We start from the raw sequence: 18,231 nt of genomic DNA, 5'->3' as shown, positions 1-18,231 counted from the left end.
ATGTTATGAATATAATGTGTCATATGGAAATAAGCATAATTAGAATGAGAACAACTAGAAAAACATCACATTTTATTGTATGGGACAATTTACAAAATTTGTTAAAAAAATTCTAATTTCAATAGCACAGTATTTTAGTTTAATTAATTGATCTGATTGTAGTGGATGTCTTTGTAAATACTTTAGTTGTTTTGTTGAATATTATAATAATACCTATTTTTAATTATTTGTATAAAATTGTTATGATATTTCTCTTATATGTTAAAACAATAAACTTGTTTTGAAAAAAAAAAAAAGAACAGGCATAACATTGGTCTCCTATTCATTCTTGAAAGAGAATTTCTGTAAAACCAAACAGTCTTTGGTACTATGCCCCATTTCCATATTATGGATATGGATAAATCGTTTATGCTTGTTATTGATGAGTCAAAAGTGGAAATGACCTGATTATACAAATATCTTGAACTTGGGCAAAGCATAGTGAAGCTTCAAATTCCACTTCAGCCTAAATACAGAATGTCTGTCTTAGAAATGAGGGAGTTTGTCATAGTTCTTTAGTATGTCCGGGTCTATATTATATGAACGAAAGTTCATATAAGCAAATGCTCAATGAGTGAAAATCCCGGACAACGAAAACAATATTGTGCCCCCCCACACCCCCCGCTAAATATATATTCCAACTCCCAGATCGCACTACAGTGAGGAAAGGGCAAAAACTCCAATCTTCACTGTACTGCGATCCCACAACACACACCCCCATGTCCAGGAGTTTTGCTTATTAGAGCGTTCGCTTATATGAACTTTCATTCATATAATATAGATCCAGTATGTCCAGAAGAGTAATAAGCTTCAGACGTAGGGTCTCTCATGTCAAAATACAATATTGATTAATAATGACTGCAAGTGCCTCTGTGGAAAATTACAAAAGATTTAAATTCGATCCTGGCACATATCATCAGAATCCAGACATCTGTATTCAGGATCATACTTTTGCTTCTGACGGGGATCGATGGTACGCAGTTTTTTACATGATGGTCTAGCTAGAGATTAAGGCAGGGGGAAATCTTAGTATAAGCAGCCTAACACAGACTTCTCAAACAAGAAACCTGTTATTCACTAGGGGACCACTTCCATTTAAGGGGAAAGCTCCTTTAATAATAATAGTTATCTCTAGCATTGTAGGAGACCTTAGTCACCAGTTATCCCTGAGTAACTGACTGTTTTCAACCCTTATTTTAAATTGGTAAAGGGCCCTACCAAAAAAAAAAAATAATAAACAGGAAAAACCTAAACCACAGCATCTTTAATGGACAAGTCCACTCAAAAGTGAAAAATATTTCTGCATACCTTGATGACCTTTTCTGCAGTGCTGATGTCCTTCTTCAGTACCTTCTAATTTGTTAAACTCCAAAATTGACAAGTAAAGGCTGTAGTTTTGAAAGAATTTAATTTTACGGTCAACACTTTTTCCTTTCTTATGTAATTTTATGCAGAGAGGGAGTATATTACAATGAGATTATATACTGTGGCCCATCACTCCATCACCTTACAGTGGAAGCTCTGTATATCCCTATCTTTATTGTCTCTGGCAAGTATGAAAGTATGTTTTTTTTCAATGACATTTTTGATGTTAGTTAGTGGCCATCTCACCTTTCAAGAATATACAATGCATTATGAGAAGGAGCTCAACAAAATTATGTAACAATGCTGAACTCCATCAGGGCATTCTGATGAGAGGAAAATAAAAAATTAGACTGCAGAGGCATTAATATAGTATAGATAAGATAATATAATATAATATAATATAATAGACATACTTCAGATTATGTTGGTGGTTGTTCTTTAACTGAATTCTCCTCTATATCTGCATGGTCAAAAAGTCAGTTCCCAATATTATGACTAACATTTAAGGTCCACATTCTCATGTTCAAAATTAACAGAACATATTGAAAGTTAAGCAGTAAGGGAAGACTTCCAAAGAGCAAAAATAATACATTTTCAGATGGACCAGAAGGTGCAAGCAATACGTTTTTTCTCTTTGTTATTGTATATATTTCACCCATTTTCAGCTCAGATGCCAGGGAATTTTCAGAAAGTTAGTAAGCAATACAACAGACCAATATATTTGGGAAGTAGACAAATCTAGCATATTGAAAGGTAAATTAATTGTGTTCAAAAAGAGTTGGACTAAATTCACAAGGACCTGGGCTATATTATGATACAGTGCAGGTTAAAATACTATATCAATCTGAAATTATGATGAGAAATGGAAAATATTGGTACAGCTGCTGATGAGGAGAGAAGATAGATTTAACAGATAATCTTTTGGCTATTTAATGAAAAACAGGAAAAAAACAGAGCAACCACGTGTTATGAAATAGGCTGAGTTTTTTTATGTATTATGTAGGCAAGAGGGTCACATACTTGTTATCTATAGGTAAAAGCAGGTTGGTAATATCATAACTTCCACTTGTGTCACAGCCTAATAGCTCACTGGCAGTTCTACGCTAGTCATACAGCTGGTCAGAGGTTCTAGTCTGCGGCACACCTAGTGAAGAGATGCGCAGAACAACCGGACTGTATTAGTAGGCCAGTTCATTGCAGGAACCAAAACTTCAATGATTCAGTAAGAATAAGTTTGCACAGAGAAAAAATAGGGTTATTCAGTAAGGTACCTATTGGCAGTATAAGGACATTCATATATAGGCTGCAGGAAGTCTTTGAATGTATAAATGCAACTTATGGCCAGAAATATGAAATGTCTTAAGAAGCATAAAAAAATAATATGTTTAGGACTCTTGGAGATAATGTGGATTAGATATACTGGGCATATCTATACTGAAGATACTTCAGTGTTGAGTCTATTTAATCTGCAAATGCAAAAGCCAGATTAGAAAAGTGCATTGCATCACTTGATGGCAACATGTAATTAACACAGCCTATAAAATGAAATGTACACAATGGGTTAGACATCATCGGAAGTGGCTGGGTAGCACCCATCACCCCTTCAGAATTTATATGGAGGCCTTATATTGTGCAGCCTTAAATTGTGGGTAAGCCTAGCTGAAAACAGCCTGAGGATATTCAAATTACACTGGGATGTCTGGGAGATGAGTAACCTGGTACTGTGCAGCACTGTGACCAAAGACCTGTTATGGATGATGTGAGGTTACTGTGAGAGTGCTATGTCATCTGGTACCTTAAGCAGGATGCATGTATGCAGGCTGTGCATATGCTGAATGCAGTGGTGTTATATGACAACATTGTGAAGTCTGCTCTCCAGAGACAGATCAGTCATGAACAGCTATTTGGATCTGGTCTGTACAGTCAACTGCCCAGGGTCACACTACCTGAGGGCTAATTCTGGGTTTGCCATGTTTTATAGTCTGGCATTGTCAGTCAGGACAGCTGATGGAGAAGTGGGGCCACTTATCTGCTTACTATAAAGTTCATATCATTTACAAAGGTGAGATAAGTACTAACAGCAGATGTGAAGTCCTGTGACATGAACTATAAGGATGTGTTCTGACTCTGATAATGTAGCATGCCCTTTGTTTATTTTCTTGCCTATCATTTACATCCTTATCTTCTGAAGCCTTTGGAGCCTTTTCCTATAGACACACTAGCAGTGTGGGGTGCTCAAGTATCTTACTTCACTTATAATTACAATGAGTAGATGTGACTGCATTATGAAAAATAAAGTGTCAGCAAATTATGCTTGAATGCATCAACACCTTAACTCCGGTTTGCCTCCATGATTTGGTCTGTGTTAGTTTTACTAAGAATTATTTGATTATTCTCCTAAAGGAGATTTGCCATGGTCAGCGGTCAGTGTTCTCAGATTTTATATTTCTGATTGTAGAGTAGTAACTCTGGAATACAGAACAGTATACAGCCCTAACATAAAACCAGGACACATTAACGAGATTATTTTTAATTTACTCATGTCCATCATCTATGTTAAGGGGTAATATAAACATGTTAGAAGATGCATGTTAAGGAATTCTTTATATTAATGTGCTGAATACTTTTTTTTCTATGAAGGTTGACTTTGCTCAGCTCCACACTAATCTGGTTGAGATTGAAACTCGATACAATGCATCAAAGGAGCACCATAAAGTGGTCTTTAAACATGACAGCAACCAGAAACAGAAAGGCCAGTTATCCAGATTCCTGAAAGAGTGTGCAAAGAAGATCTCTGTCCTGAAAGCCATTTACAGAAGAGTACTGAAGAGGTACGTAGATCAAACAAAAAAGTTAAATATCTGCTTCTAGTCTGTAATTAGGGTATACTTAGAAAGATCTTGTAATACCTATCACCCATTAACAATTTAAATAGTACAGTAAGATGATAAGTCTACTAACTATTAGCTGTGATAGAGTGTTGCAAAATATGTACTGTAGCAGTGTGTGTGTGTGTGTGTGTGTGTGTGTGTGTGTGTGTGTGTGTGTGTGTGTGTGTATATATATATATATATATGTGTGTTATATGTGTGTGTGTGTGTGTGTGTGTGTGTGTGTGTGTGTGTGTGTGTGTGTGTGTGTGTGTGTGCGTCTGTGTGTGTATATATATATATATATATATATATATATATATTTTTTTTTTTTTTTTTTTTGTCTTAAGATCTGAACAGACTGACCTTAGGATGCAACCTGAACTAGGATACTTGGTTCTGACCCAGAACTTGTGCTCATCTGACTCTCACTTCTACAGCTATTTGGCACAGGAGTTAATTGTGTGATAATATTATGGATATAAAAACTAAACTTTGAGAGAGAGAGAGAGAAGTAATCTGGAAGGAGAAAATTAAATATTATACTTTCTTAGAAATATACAGTAAGGAAGAAGGCAGGGCATAATGAAATGCAAGTTATACAGTCCAATCTACTTACAGCAACTGCATCTGTGCAGTTTGTTTCAGTGTGTAGCGTAATACAATATCTCGTAGCTTTCAGAAATCAGTCATATGACATACAGTCAGTATAAGTGCAATAAACAGAAAAGACTGAATAGGAAGGAATGCTACTTTATGCCAGTAAACATTTGGTAAAATCAGCAATTAAACTTTAGTGAAAGTATGAAGCTGACCTATTAGTTGTTGACTAGGGAAAGAAAAACGTGAATTCAAACATTGTATGATAAGGGTTAGTTGTGCTAAATAAGCAAATAAATTATAGGATCAGTATGTGGTTTACTTGCCAGTGAGTACCACCATCACAATGTAAAAATAAAATCGCAGTTACTGCATTTTATTTTTTTATTTATTCATGTTTTAAAATTTGACTTCATTCCATTTGGCTGTGCAAGGCTGGATGACATTAAAGAGTGAATCTCATACCACTTTATGCCACAAGTAAAATCTTTCCTTTTTGCAAAGGGACTGCCAAGTAAAGCTATGCTGGTGTAAGATAGCGACAAACTGCATTCTATAAATTTCATTCAGTAGCACACAAAAATTTTGCAACCCCCCCCCCCCAAATCATAGTTTTTTTTCAGTCGCTTGATCAACATGTGATTGATTCAGATAGAGACCACCTATAAAACATTATCTGTTTAGCACCTTACTCTATGTATTATTTGTGTTGAAAGATCAGAAGGTTGTAGGTTCTATTCCATCCCCAGATACGTAGATTAATTTTTTCACTACTGACACTGCAGTGCAGCTTAAGGTTGGCACAGCAGAATTCACCATTCAGTCATTTGCAGTAAACTTAAATAAACAATGTCACTGTTATCTGGCCAGAAAAACAACTTATCACAACTCATTTTTGTCAGAGAAGCTGCTACTCACACAACCAAAGTGAAAGAACAAGTAAACAAACTAGATAAAGACATTATAAACTAATACAAATACTAATAATGTCATGTATTATAAAGCATACTATTTAGCATAGCATATTTTAGGATCATAGGAAGTTACTAGGCCCTGAGGCCCTTACAAGCCTAGGCAGGAATTTAGACCATATTCTGGCAAGGCAGCACCTGATGCCCTGTCTAGCACAGACACAGGTGGAATCCCATGGACATGTATAGATTAGTACTAGGCTAATTGTCCTTGTGGGCCATTTTAAACCTAGCTAATTATCCCATGTGAGACTCAAGCCCTGCATTTTTTGTTTTTAAGGCAAACAGCTTAACCATTAGGCTAATAGGGCGATACTGCTTAACATATGTGAAAGTAATTACTGTTCTGAAAGTGAAACTCTAAAGATAATCACTATTCATATGCATACCCTTCATGATAAAAGTATTATACTAGTCAACCTCCTCTATGTTAGAGACTTCTCACCATCCCAAAAAGCAGGATGCATTGACTCTGCTGAATGAGTTCCACTAACCATTCAGTCGTAGATGGAGTCCTCATAACAAGGGCTTGAATGGGCTGAATAATCGCAGAAAAATGATGAGAGGAAGTGATGGAAGAGTGCCCTGGCAGTTACATTAAAGGAAGGATAGTATGCTGGTGAATCAGTACTGGTCCCTAGATATCACAGACGGAGGAGAGTGTGGAGCAAAGAATAAAGGAATGGCGGCAAGAGGGTAATACTCATGGGGTATCTGATGCTACAAGGATCAGATTGGAAAATTTGATGCTCCACAGTAGTGAACGAGAAGAAATCAGTTGAGGTCTTGAACCAAGAATTGTTTGGACAAGTGGTTCAGGACTACACTAGAAAGCATAATATTTTTAATATCATCAACAGCTTCTTTTTTTCCCATTTTCTGCATGGGTCGGGGTGTTGTGTTAACTGTTGCCATCTCTCTTGATTCAGTGCAACTCTCCCACCTAACTGCTGCAGGTGTTATCTGATACAGCCCATCCAACTCTTTGCTGGATGCCCTTGTTTCTGCTTGCTTTCTTCTTGTCTGTCCCAAATCTTCTTCACCAGACTGTCTTCTGCCTCTCTGCCCATGTACCTGAACCACCTTAATCCATTCTCTTTGACCTTTCTGCAGTTGGCAATACCCTGGCACCTCTATTTTGATGTCCTCATTTCTTATACTATCCCACAGTGTGCATCCTTCCACCCATCTCAGGCACTTCATCGCCACTGCCTCTAGTATCTTCAACTGATCTGTCTTTACTGCACAGGATTCTGTACCATACAGTAGTGCTGGTCTCACCACTGTTTTGTACACCTCATTTTTCAGTTTCTTTGGCATTGTTTCATTACAGATTACCCCAACACTCTGCCAGTGGCCTGCCGCCCCTCTGATTCTAGCTTTGCCTTTCTCATTTAGACTTCCCTTCTCCTCAACCACCTCTCCAAGATACTTGAAGCTGTTATTCTGTTTCACCATTTTCCCTTCTATCTCAATTCTCAGCTTCTTCTGAACTCCACCATTTGCTGCCATTACAACTGTCTTATCTGTACTCAGTTTCATCCTATGTACCCTCAGTTTTGTATTCCATTCCCCCTATTCTTTGATGAAGTTCTTGCTCAGAGTCTGCTTGAAATGCCACATCGTCTGCATACAGCAACTTTATTGATCTGTCCCATCCGACCTGTTTGCTCATGTACTCTGTCACCAGTATGACCAGCAGTGGGCTCAGAGATGGACCTGATGCACACCCACTCCCATTGGGAACCAGCTCTGTGAGACTGAACACTTGTAGCTTTGGGTCCCTGAACACAGTCTGCACTAATTCTACCAATGTTTCTGGAACTTTGAACCACCATAGGACTGCCCAAATCAGCTTTCTTGGGACCTTGTCTTATGCTTTCTCCATGTCTAGGAATGCCCAGTTGGACTCTTTCCTCCTCTCTAGCTTCTTCTCCACTATCTGTAACACTGTAAACACCTATGATACATCCTTATCTAAATCTGAACTGATCGTCACCCATCCTATTTCCTAATAATCTCCATAGTTGATTATCAGTCACCCTCTCCAGAACTTTCATGCAGTGTGAAAAGAGTTTGATACCTCTGTACTGTCTACAGATGTGGATGTCCCCTTTGTTCTTGTACACTAGCAGTTGTACACTATATCCTGATCATGTCTGCTGTAACCTCATCTGAGCCTCTACTTTCCCTGACCTCATTTTTCTTACTGCTGTTATTACTTCTTCTAGGGTATGTTCCTCCTCCTCTATCACCATAGGCTGTGCCTGGGGCAGTACAGCTTCTGTGCAGTTTTCTTCATTCAAAAGCTGCTGAAAATATTCCCCTTATTATTTCTTGTGGACTGGTGAGCAGATTGTGGCTGGCATCCCTTATGAAGGGTGCCTGACTATCTTTTTATCTTTCTGTCTTTGCCTCACAACCTAATAGATTTTCTTTGTGCCATTTAGAAAATCACTTTCCAGAAACTGGCAGAGTGTCTCTGATACCTTGTTCTTTGATGTTGCAGCTCCTCTCTCAGCCTCTTTGCTAGCCAACCAGTATTCCTTCTTAGCCTGGTCCAGCATTTCTATCTCCCACTTTGTTCTGCACTCCTCCTTTCTTTCAGCGACGTAATGAACTTCTGCATTCCACCACCGGCTTTTCTTATGTATTATATTTTCATACTTGGCTCAGCTACACACCTGCCCTGTAGTCCTCACACACTCTGTCTTGAGGTGTTGCCATTCTTTTTCAACTTCACCTATTTCCTCTTTTTCCAGAGATGCTACAGCCCTGAGTAATTCCTTGAATTGCTGTGCTTTCCCTCCAGTCATCTTCAATGTCTTCAGCCTAGACTCTGTTGATCTTAAAGCCTTCTCTGGCTACTGCTTGCAGCTGACTATTTTACTGGGGATGACTTTACAGTTGCTGATGCTACCCTACCTCAATGCCTTTCTTTAATAACAAGGAGACTACCTCAGTTGCATGTTGGCCACAATTGCATGTCATCTTGTGACTGCCTCACTTACTGAACCATGTGCTGGCCACCCACAAGTAATTTGCCAGACAGCCTAGAATGGCCTCTACTTCTTTATTTCTGTTGCCTCACCCATGTGGACCAAGGCAGTACTCAAATTATGTTCCATCTGTCTCGCTATGTGCATTCAGATCACCCATTATCAACACCATTTCATATTATATTATATATTATATTATATATATTATATATTATTACTATATATTATATAACCCTAAAAAAACAAAGCTGCTACTCTTCCTACCTAAAATGTTCAACAATATTAAACCCTCATTCTCCATACAGTCCCTTAATAACACTCCCATTCAGGTAGAATCCAATACTAAGCTCTTAGGCATAACCATCGACGATCAGCTTAAATTTGACTTGCATGTTAATAACTGTATCAAAAAGGCTCATTCAAAACTAGGGCTCCTTTACTGTAACAAGAAATTCCTTACCTCTGAAGCCAAGATTACTCTTTCTCTTACCTACCTTCTACCCAGTCTAATGTACAATTCTCAAATTCTCACAAATCTTAACTCAGCACTCCTGACTGAACTCGAATCAACCTACAACAAGGTTGCTAGATTTGCTGCCCAACAAACCTACAAATCCCATCACTGTCTCTCTCTAAAACACCTAAACTGGCATGAATTACCCCACCAGCTTCTTCTCTCTCTCAGCTCCAGATCATCCATTCTATCCTATACCAGCCTTCCTACTGCCCAGCACTATCCCCTCTCATCTCCCATTATTCTCCCTCCAGACCTCTCCGAAGCTCTAACCAAAACCTACTACAAATCTACAAACCCAAGTCTAAAGTTGGATGCAATATGTACAGCTATCACCCCACTATTGCTTGGAACAGGCTCCCACTAGAAATCAGGACCCTTACACATCCTAAACAATTTAAGACAACCACCAAAGAGCACTTTAAAAGTCACTGGTCCTGCCACTGCACTCTCCCTCCTTAACATCCCTACTTCTCATACATTAATCTACTTTCTGCCCTTAACTCACTCTTCTCACTAGCTCTCTCTAATCTTCCTTGACCACTCTTTCTACTGTCTTCTAAAATATATTAAGCAAATTGCCTCAGAGAAACATTATATTGTAATTGTCCTGCCTTCATGCAACTACATTATGATAAAACTGGATTTTTGTAACCGCTTATCCCAAAAACTATATTCATCTTAATGACTTATTTCTTTTTATACATCTTGAAATAGAATAGTTATGCTATACTCCTGATTATTGACACTGTATAACATTGTATTGCTACTTAATGGCTTGTAATAATCATGTAACATTGCTGTTTAATGCTAATTTATAATGAAAATTGTTTAATATGTTGGAGATTTTCTCCCCGGGCCTCTGCTGAAAAAGGGCTGGTCAGCTCAGTCGGACAAGCCCGGTCAACAAATGTAAAATAAAATAAATAGTAAATAATAAAATATTGTCCTGCTTTATTTAGTAAGTTCTGCAACTGCTGCCTGAATACACACTTCTATTCACTGTCACAACCCTGCTGTGGGGCCTAGGCTGAGGTCATGAATAGTGTCCTATCCTTACACTGGAGTCTTATAGTTATGAGCCTGTCACTAATTCTGATGATATTTCTCACTGTCTTCTGAAGCCTCTCCCTCACCACAGTTCTCACACTATCTCTAGTCTGTCCTTCCCCTGAGTAGCAGACACTGAATCCCAATACATGCAGCTTTGTTGCACTGCCTTACCATCTTGTCTCCTGGATACAAAGGATGTTCAGCCTCCTCCTTACCATCATGTCATCCATTTCCAAGTTGCATCCTGACAGTGAACCTACATTGAGTGTAGCAATTTTTAGTTCATGTCTGCTTTGTTGATTGCCTTTTTTTTGTCCAGCTTTTGCTCAATGGAACTATACTAAGTAACCTGTGCTGGGCAACTGGACACCAGCTGGCAGCTTATTCCCCAAGGGCTGCTGGGGTTTATGGAAGACACACTGACCAACAGGGTCACATGCATCCCTCACACTGTTAGCATGCATTCCTGTTGTAGGTCAGAGTAGGCCAGGTCATCAACCCACTTATCACCAGCAAATATCCATACCCATTTTGGCAACATTAGTCAACATTTAACAACTGGCTTAGTTTCTGGTGCCATTCCAGGCAGATCCAGTGCCTGACAGCCTGGGAAGATATGATCAACAGACCACAATGCTTTGCTAGAGATGGCCTGCATCTGTTTCACTTGGGCTTCAGGCTTGTGGCAAAGGCCCTTGCCTCCCTCATAGTGCCTATTTTAGGAAAAGTCATAAGGTTAATACCACCAACATAAAAATCTCAACAATACACAAATTAAAGGTCATGCTGCTAAACACTAGGGCTCTAAACATGAAACTGCACTCATTGCAGACATTCTTAACCTTGGAAGATGCTGACATTTGTGCAGTCACAGAAACCTGGTTCAAAGCTGCGGAGAGCACCCCAGCATTACCTGGTTCCTCATCCTATCATACATTCAGACCCCAAAATGTGAGCAGCAAAGCCAAAGGAGGTGAAGTTTCAATATATATTAAAGACACACACACCTCCAGGCTGGTTAAACAGTATGACACACAGGAGACACTCCAGCTGCAGTTAACAGTTGATAAGACCAAATTATAGCTAACAACAGGCCCCCAAATTTGTCTCAAGATGCCAACTCCACCTATCTGGACCTCTTCAAATCTATCAAGATTCAACCCTTTAACCTGATCCTGGGTGACTTTAATTACCCAAGACTGGAAACACTACTCATGCCAGAACACAAATGCCCATAGATTCTTCAGTTTTCAAATGCCTTGGAACAGCTGGTTGATATCCCCACAGGAGGTGGTAATATTTTGGACTTGGTATTAATCAACATGAGGAACCACTGCAGCAACCCTACAATATCATCCTCCCTGGTAAGATCCGACCATAAAGCAGTCACTTTCAAAGTCACCATCTCCCCGACCCACTCTATACCTAGGGTCAAACAAAAAAATTCTCCAAAGTTGATTACAACCTCCTGAGGGATGGTATAAACAGCTTCACATACCCTTCCCCCACTGTAGGAACTGGCACCAATGTCCAAATCTACACCAACGTACTATACAAGCAGTTATATAGATGTATGCAATCAGGAATACCTGACAGGACAAAATCATCCTCCGCAAGGAAGAATAAACCTGTCTGGTGGACATCTGCAATAAATAAACTCTATAACAAAAGGAAAAAATTGCTGTCCATGACCAAGAAGGAGCAGGTGCCCAATTGGAAGCAATCTCTCCTTAGCCTGAACAAGCAAATAAGAGCACCAGTGAAATCCTCTAAAGCAACTTTGAGTCCAAATTGGCCACATCTACTAGAGACAATCATAAAGCCTTTTTCACATATGTCCGCAATCTGAAAGGAAGCATCCAGATTGTTCAGAAATGGTGGTCAAGGACACCACATACACAAATGCTGTAGATATAGCCAATCTTCTGGCTGACAGATTCAGTGAAAACTTCTCCCCTCTGTCCCCCCATCAGTAAATCAGGACATCCCCAGTACCTGCTCCCCACCCCTTATCTCTAGAGAACAGGTCATTACTGCCCTCTCAAGGGCAAAAAATACAGCCTCCATGGGACCCGATAACATCCAAGGCTACATCCTGCATGAACTCAAGCATGAACTTGCAGCACCATTAGGCACCCTATTCAACCAAAGCCTGAGTATCGGCTTTGTCCCAGCTGAGTGGAGGACAGCCACTGTCATCCTTTTACACAAAGGTGGAGCATTCACCGATCCAAGAAATTAGAGACCCATCAACTTAACTAGCCTGATCTGCAAGGCCATGGAACGAATTATCATGGACCTCATTAACAGGGACATTGGCAACCTCCAAACACTTGAAACCACGCAGTTTGGCTTTGTCAAGGGGAGGTCATGTCTGTTAAATCTGGTCAACTTCTTTGAGACAGTGGCCAAAGCCATGGATGGAAGGAAGATGGTGAACACTGCCAACCTTAACCTGGCCAAAGCCTTTGTCACTATTCCCCAGTCGGGCATACTAGATAAACTCTCTCAACTAGGCATCAATCCATATGTTACCAGATGCGTAGCAAACTGGCTCACTAATAGAACCCACCTAATCAAAACAGGGGAAGCCACCTCAAGCACTAGACCCATCACGAGCGGCTTACCCCAGGGATCAGTCTTGGGGCCTCTGTTATTTGAGATATACTTGTCTGAGGTGCAGGCCAAAACCAGTGGGCTATGGCTGATCAAGTTTGTAGATGACTGCAATCTGAGCACTGTCATCAGTTCCCCAAGTGATGTGGATGTCCTCCAAGAGAGTCTCACCCAAACAAATGACTGGTGCCAGAAACATGGCCCTAGCATATGTTTGCTGGGGCTCTTTCCCCTTGGGTCTCCACTGAAAATGGGTTGCTTACTATCAGTGCAATGCAAGTAATTAATAACTTTTTCTTTTTTACAATTATTTTGTTTTGTGATTGTTATTTAATATGTGTATATTGCCCCTTTATCTTTACTTATGTTTGCTGGGGCTTTTCCCCTCGGGTCTTCACTGAAAATGGGTTTATTTGCAAACTCAGTTGGACTGACCCAGTTAACAAATGTGAAATAAATAAATAGGCTGAGTGCCAAAAAATGCATCATCATCCCCTTTGGGGAGAGTGACATCCCCACATATTATCACAATAATAACAATGTCCTAAGTACATAATCAGTAGTGAGGGATTTGGGCACCCAGGTTGATAGCAACCTGACTTTTGATGTCCATGTTGCTTCCGTTGTATGGAAAGCTTTCTACATGGCCCACCTCATAAGTAAGGGTATCTCATCCAGGGACAAAGAGGTCATAAGATCCCTGTATTCTTCCCTTATTAGGCCAATTACTGAGTACAAACCCCTTCAGCATGTACCTCGCAAAGCACATGCAGCAGCTGGAGAGACCACAGAGGTTCCTCACTAGGAGAATCCAGGTCCTCAAACACCTACCCTACACAGACAGGCTAAAATCCCTGTCCCTCCACTCAGTTTCATACAGACTCCTCAGAGGTGACCTCTGTCTGGCATACAAAGCAATCTCAGACCCCGCCTTGATGGGACTGCTGCATATCCACAAGTCAAGCTCCACTCAAGCAACACATATGCATGACCTCAACCTGGTCTGTGATATCAATACGACTTGTTGGTGGGACAGATTTGTGTCCCAAAGACTCCCCCATCTGTGGAATAGACTCCCTCTCCCCATCAAGCAGAGCACCTCATTATCCCTTTTTAAGCGCAACCTGGATAACTGGATAGGAAACAGAAAATACACTCCTGGGATTCCACCTGTGTCCCTGCTAGACAGGGGCTTTGGGTGCTGACTTGGCTAAACTTTTGGCTAGGCTTATAAGGGCCTCAGGGCCAATAGCCTAGTAACTTCTTATGATCCTATAAACATGACTGAATCCTCTACAGCCAATTTTACACCATTGTGAGTTAGCCCTAGTACAGTGTGAAGTCTGTGATCTGTCTTCTCCTACTTTGAGGATACTGTACACCACAGTAGATGCCCAAAAAGGCTGATCTATACAAATTTTCCACCTGTAGAGCACTATATAGAGTCAGTGCTGCTGCCCACAGCTCCATTCCTGAGTGTGTCTTGAGATAGAAACACTCAGCATATGTTTGGGTGATGGGAGGAACCACACATAGACAAAGGAAGAACGTGCAAACTCTATACAGGTTCTGACTTTAGGTTAAAATTGAACCTTGTACCTTTTGCATGAAAGGCAAAGACCTTAACCATTATGTCAACTGGTTTACTGCACTTTTAATAAGTTCATAGGTGTTTAGTAGGCTAATGATCACAAGGGCCTTTATGAGTCATGCATCCCAAATCTCTTTCAAGTTCTGGTACCCTTGATAAGTATAATCAGGGGCTTGGGAGATGAAACATTTACAAGCAGGGGCCTGGGAAATGAGCCATTTACAGGTTGTCTGTGTCCATTAGAGACATATGTGACAAACCAGGTATGCATTTCCTGTTCCCCATCCAAATGTCCAAGTGACACTTGAATTTGGTTAGGGAGGATCTCTGCTTCACATGGACGGAGACCCTGTTCCACAGAAGGGATAGTCTCTGGGATACATACCTTTCTCAATCCAGCAGGTCCTATTTATATCACAGGCAGGGTTTAAGTCTTTAGAACAGGTAATTCTGGGGCTGTTTGTTTTGTGGCTATGCAGGATGTCATCACAGTGGGATCTGACAGGCATAGATCTCCCCTCAACAGCTTATAGGAGACAGAATACAAGATAGGGCCTTGAGGCAGTCTTCATAGGACATGTTACTTACACCCAGTATTCTTTCAGTGAGGAACCTCTATGAACATTTCAGTTTTTGGATATGCTTGGTTAGGTACATACCAAAGGAGGCATTGTATTCAACAATAGGTCTGATGAATGCTGAATACAGTGAAATAATGACATCCTTGGACTTAAATGCCATACCTTTGTTTATGAGTTGCACAACATAGAATGATCTCTTCACTACTGTAGATACATGATGGTCAAAGGCTACATTATTGTCTATATGTGTCCCCAAGTTTCTGACTACTGGGTCAACTCTTAGAGGTGTGTTGTCAATATGATAGTTACCAGGGGTGGATGACTTCCTGAAGGATACTATTATGCATTTCTTGGCATTTAGTTTTAGCCCATAGCTCTGACACCAGTTGTTTATATGTTTGTGTCAGCCCTTTCTGGAGAACATATGTATAGGTGGGGGATTCAATGGCAGCTCCTAATTTGCAATCATCTGCAAATTTAGTCAGCCAGAGGCTACTGACATTGGCCTTGACTTCAGAGAGGTAAATGCCAAAAAGGACTGGTCCTAGGACAGATCTCTGAGGGACTGCACTTGTGACTGGCCTCTTTGTAGAGGTAGACTCCCCAATTCTAACTTTCTGTGTCCTGTCTGTGAGCCAGCTGGCTATCCACCAGGTGACATAAGGGTTTGTACCTAACCTCTTGAGTTTGTCAACAATCCCAGAATGAGGTATTGAGTCAAATGCCTTGGCCAGGTGAAGGTAAGCAATGTGAAACATTTTGCCCTCATACATTGCTTTGGTGACCTTCTCAATGAAGTCCACCAGGTTGAATAGGCATGACCTGCCCTTGATGAAACCAAAACTGGGTTAGGTCCAGTGTCTGAACATTTCCTATGTCATTATTGATCATTTCCATGATAATTCTTTCCATGGCTTTGCATATGACACTAGTGAGACTTATGGGTCTGTAGTTTCCATGGTATCTAGATGGCCCACATTTGTGCAGAGTGATGACTGTTGCTGTTCCCCATTCATGAGGTACAAAGCCTGTTTGGAGACTACAGTTAAAAATAAATTCCTGAGGGTCTGATAGGTCAAATTTCATGCTATTTGAAGGCATCCTGGGTTACTGTCTGAGCTCACTGATGCAGTGTTCTTGGACTTAGAGAGAGCATTAAGGACCTGTTCCCTTGTGACAGCAGTGGGAGCTATATTTGATGGTATTTCCTTAAAGAAGGTTGAGGGGGGAGAGAGGGGTAAAGTTGGAGCTGAATTTGTCTGCCAGTAGGTTTGCTATATATTCTGGCTCAGCATATGTGACCCCATTAACAATAAGCTCTGCACACATTTGTGTATTTCCTTTGAGGTTGTGGACATAGCTAAAGAATGTCTTGCAGTTGTTCCTGGCATGGGAGGCCACATTTACCTCAAATTTGGCTTTGGTAGACTTTATTTATCCTCTGAGTTTTTTGTTTAGTTTGATGAGTTAGTTTTGTACTTCTTCCTGGTGGCTAAAGCTGCCTCTTTGCAGGTATTAGCATGCTTGTATAGGTTTTCTGTGAACAGTTCCTTGTAGGCAGCAGTGTTCTCAGAGTTTATGGGGGCTTGAAATTTTGCTTAATAGTAGGAAGTTAGCCTTAGAGTAATTCCTGAATATTCCAGGGATATCTAGGATTCTGAGTTTTATTTTTACTTCAAAAGAGACCGTTTTGTGGTCTGACCTTACCAGAGAAGACATTACACCAGTGTGTGCTGCACTCTCCCATTTTAGTGAGGACTAGATCCAGTATGGTTGCACCTCTGGTCAGTGTACTGACAATCTGGTCCATGGAGGTTGTGTTTACAAAATTCAGGAATCTCTGCATCTGTGCATTTGGTGTCGTATATAATTCCTAGTTAAGAGTGGAGTAATTAAAGTTGCCCATGAATATGGTATTGGGAGTGTTTCCAATAACTTTAAACACATGGTATGAGTTTCCTGGGTCATACAGGGGGACCTACAACTTGCAAGGAAGTAGTATTGGACTTTGCAAGTGCATTGTCCTGTTTGACCATCCTTTAGATATATTTATTTCTGATGTAAATCGAGACACCTCCACCTTTGGTCTAAATGTGTGGAAGGCATTATAACCTGGCACTGTCAGTGTGTTCTCCATGGCTTTAAACCGTGTCTCATGAACTGCATAGATGTCAACATTACTAGGGTGAAGAGAGCATCTAGGCAGTGTAATTTTTTTTGTTTAGACTCCTAGCATTGAGAAGAAACACTTTTACATTTTCTTGGTTTTGATTTGCTATTTCAGAAGTACTTTCAGTTTGGCATTGCCTAAAAAGGTACTATGGAGGAAGACAATGTTTTATCTAATATTCAAAAGCCTAGAGGGGAGAGGTGCAGACCATCCCCTGAAGAGCAATGTGGTCTGTTGACCATCTCCTTCCATGGTAACAAATATTGCACCCACTTAGAATGACACTAGAAACTAAGCCAATTATTAAAGTCCATCATCTTTTGTTCATTTTGTGGCATCATCCTTAGAGAATGTAAAATACTGCTCAATGCTAGGCTAATACCAGCCTGGGACACTTATTCCACGAGCTGCATGATGTCTCTCTTCATATAGTCTAGGGAGGTATGTCTCAGGTCATTTACAGCCTCATGGACTATAACTGAATCATACTAGTACTTGAGGTCCAATGACCTGAGTGTGTGCATAATGGGATAGATCCTGGCCCTGATAAGCAACTGACTGTGACTTTCTCCTTACTCAGCCTGGTGAGAGGGACATCAGTGTGTCCCACAATGGAGTCTCCAAGGACCAGAATGTTGGATTGTGTGGTAGCTTGTCTTATGGGCTTAGAAGTAGAGGCTCCATGAGATGTGTCTGTACGTATTGATGTGGGTGTTGTTTTAAAAGAGTGCAACTAGGTATTGGTGAAATTTCAACGGTGCTTTTATGGGAAAAATGTCAACTCAGTGTGTATATAGGACAATGCTAGACAATTGAAGGGAAACTAATAAGTAGACCCTGATGATTTATGAATGAAGTATTT

General features: G+C 40.3%; 1 protein-coding gene across 1 annotated transcript in view; it reads left to right on the top strand.

Moving 5' to 3' along the window:
* LOC122790998 (FH1/FH2 domain-containing protein 3-like) overlaps positions 1-18,231 on the top strand; it is a 283,141-nt gene that overhangs the window by 168,585 nt on the left and 96,325 nt on the right. Inside the window, exon 6 of the mRNA XM_044058739.1 lies at positions 4,045-4,235. Within this exon, the coding sequence (XP_043914674.1) occupies positions 4,045-4,235 (191 nt within the window). The remainder of the gene's footprint in view (positions 1-4,044; positions 4,236-18,231) is intronic.

The sequence above is a fragment of the Protopterus annectens genome, chromosome 16.part0, assembly GCF_019279795.1.
Source record: "Protopterus annectens isolate FY-2018-M chromosome 16.part0, PAN1.0, whole genome shotgun sequence".
Lineage (NCBI taxonomy): Eukaryota > Metazoa > Chordata > Ceratodontiformes > Protopteridae > Protopterus > Protopterus annectens.
Note: the sequence above shows the minus strand (reverse complement) of the source record. Positions and strands in the feature narration are given on the sequence as shown.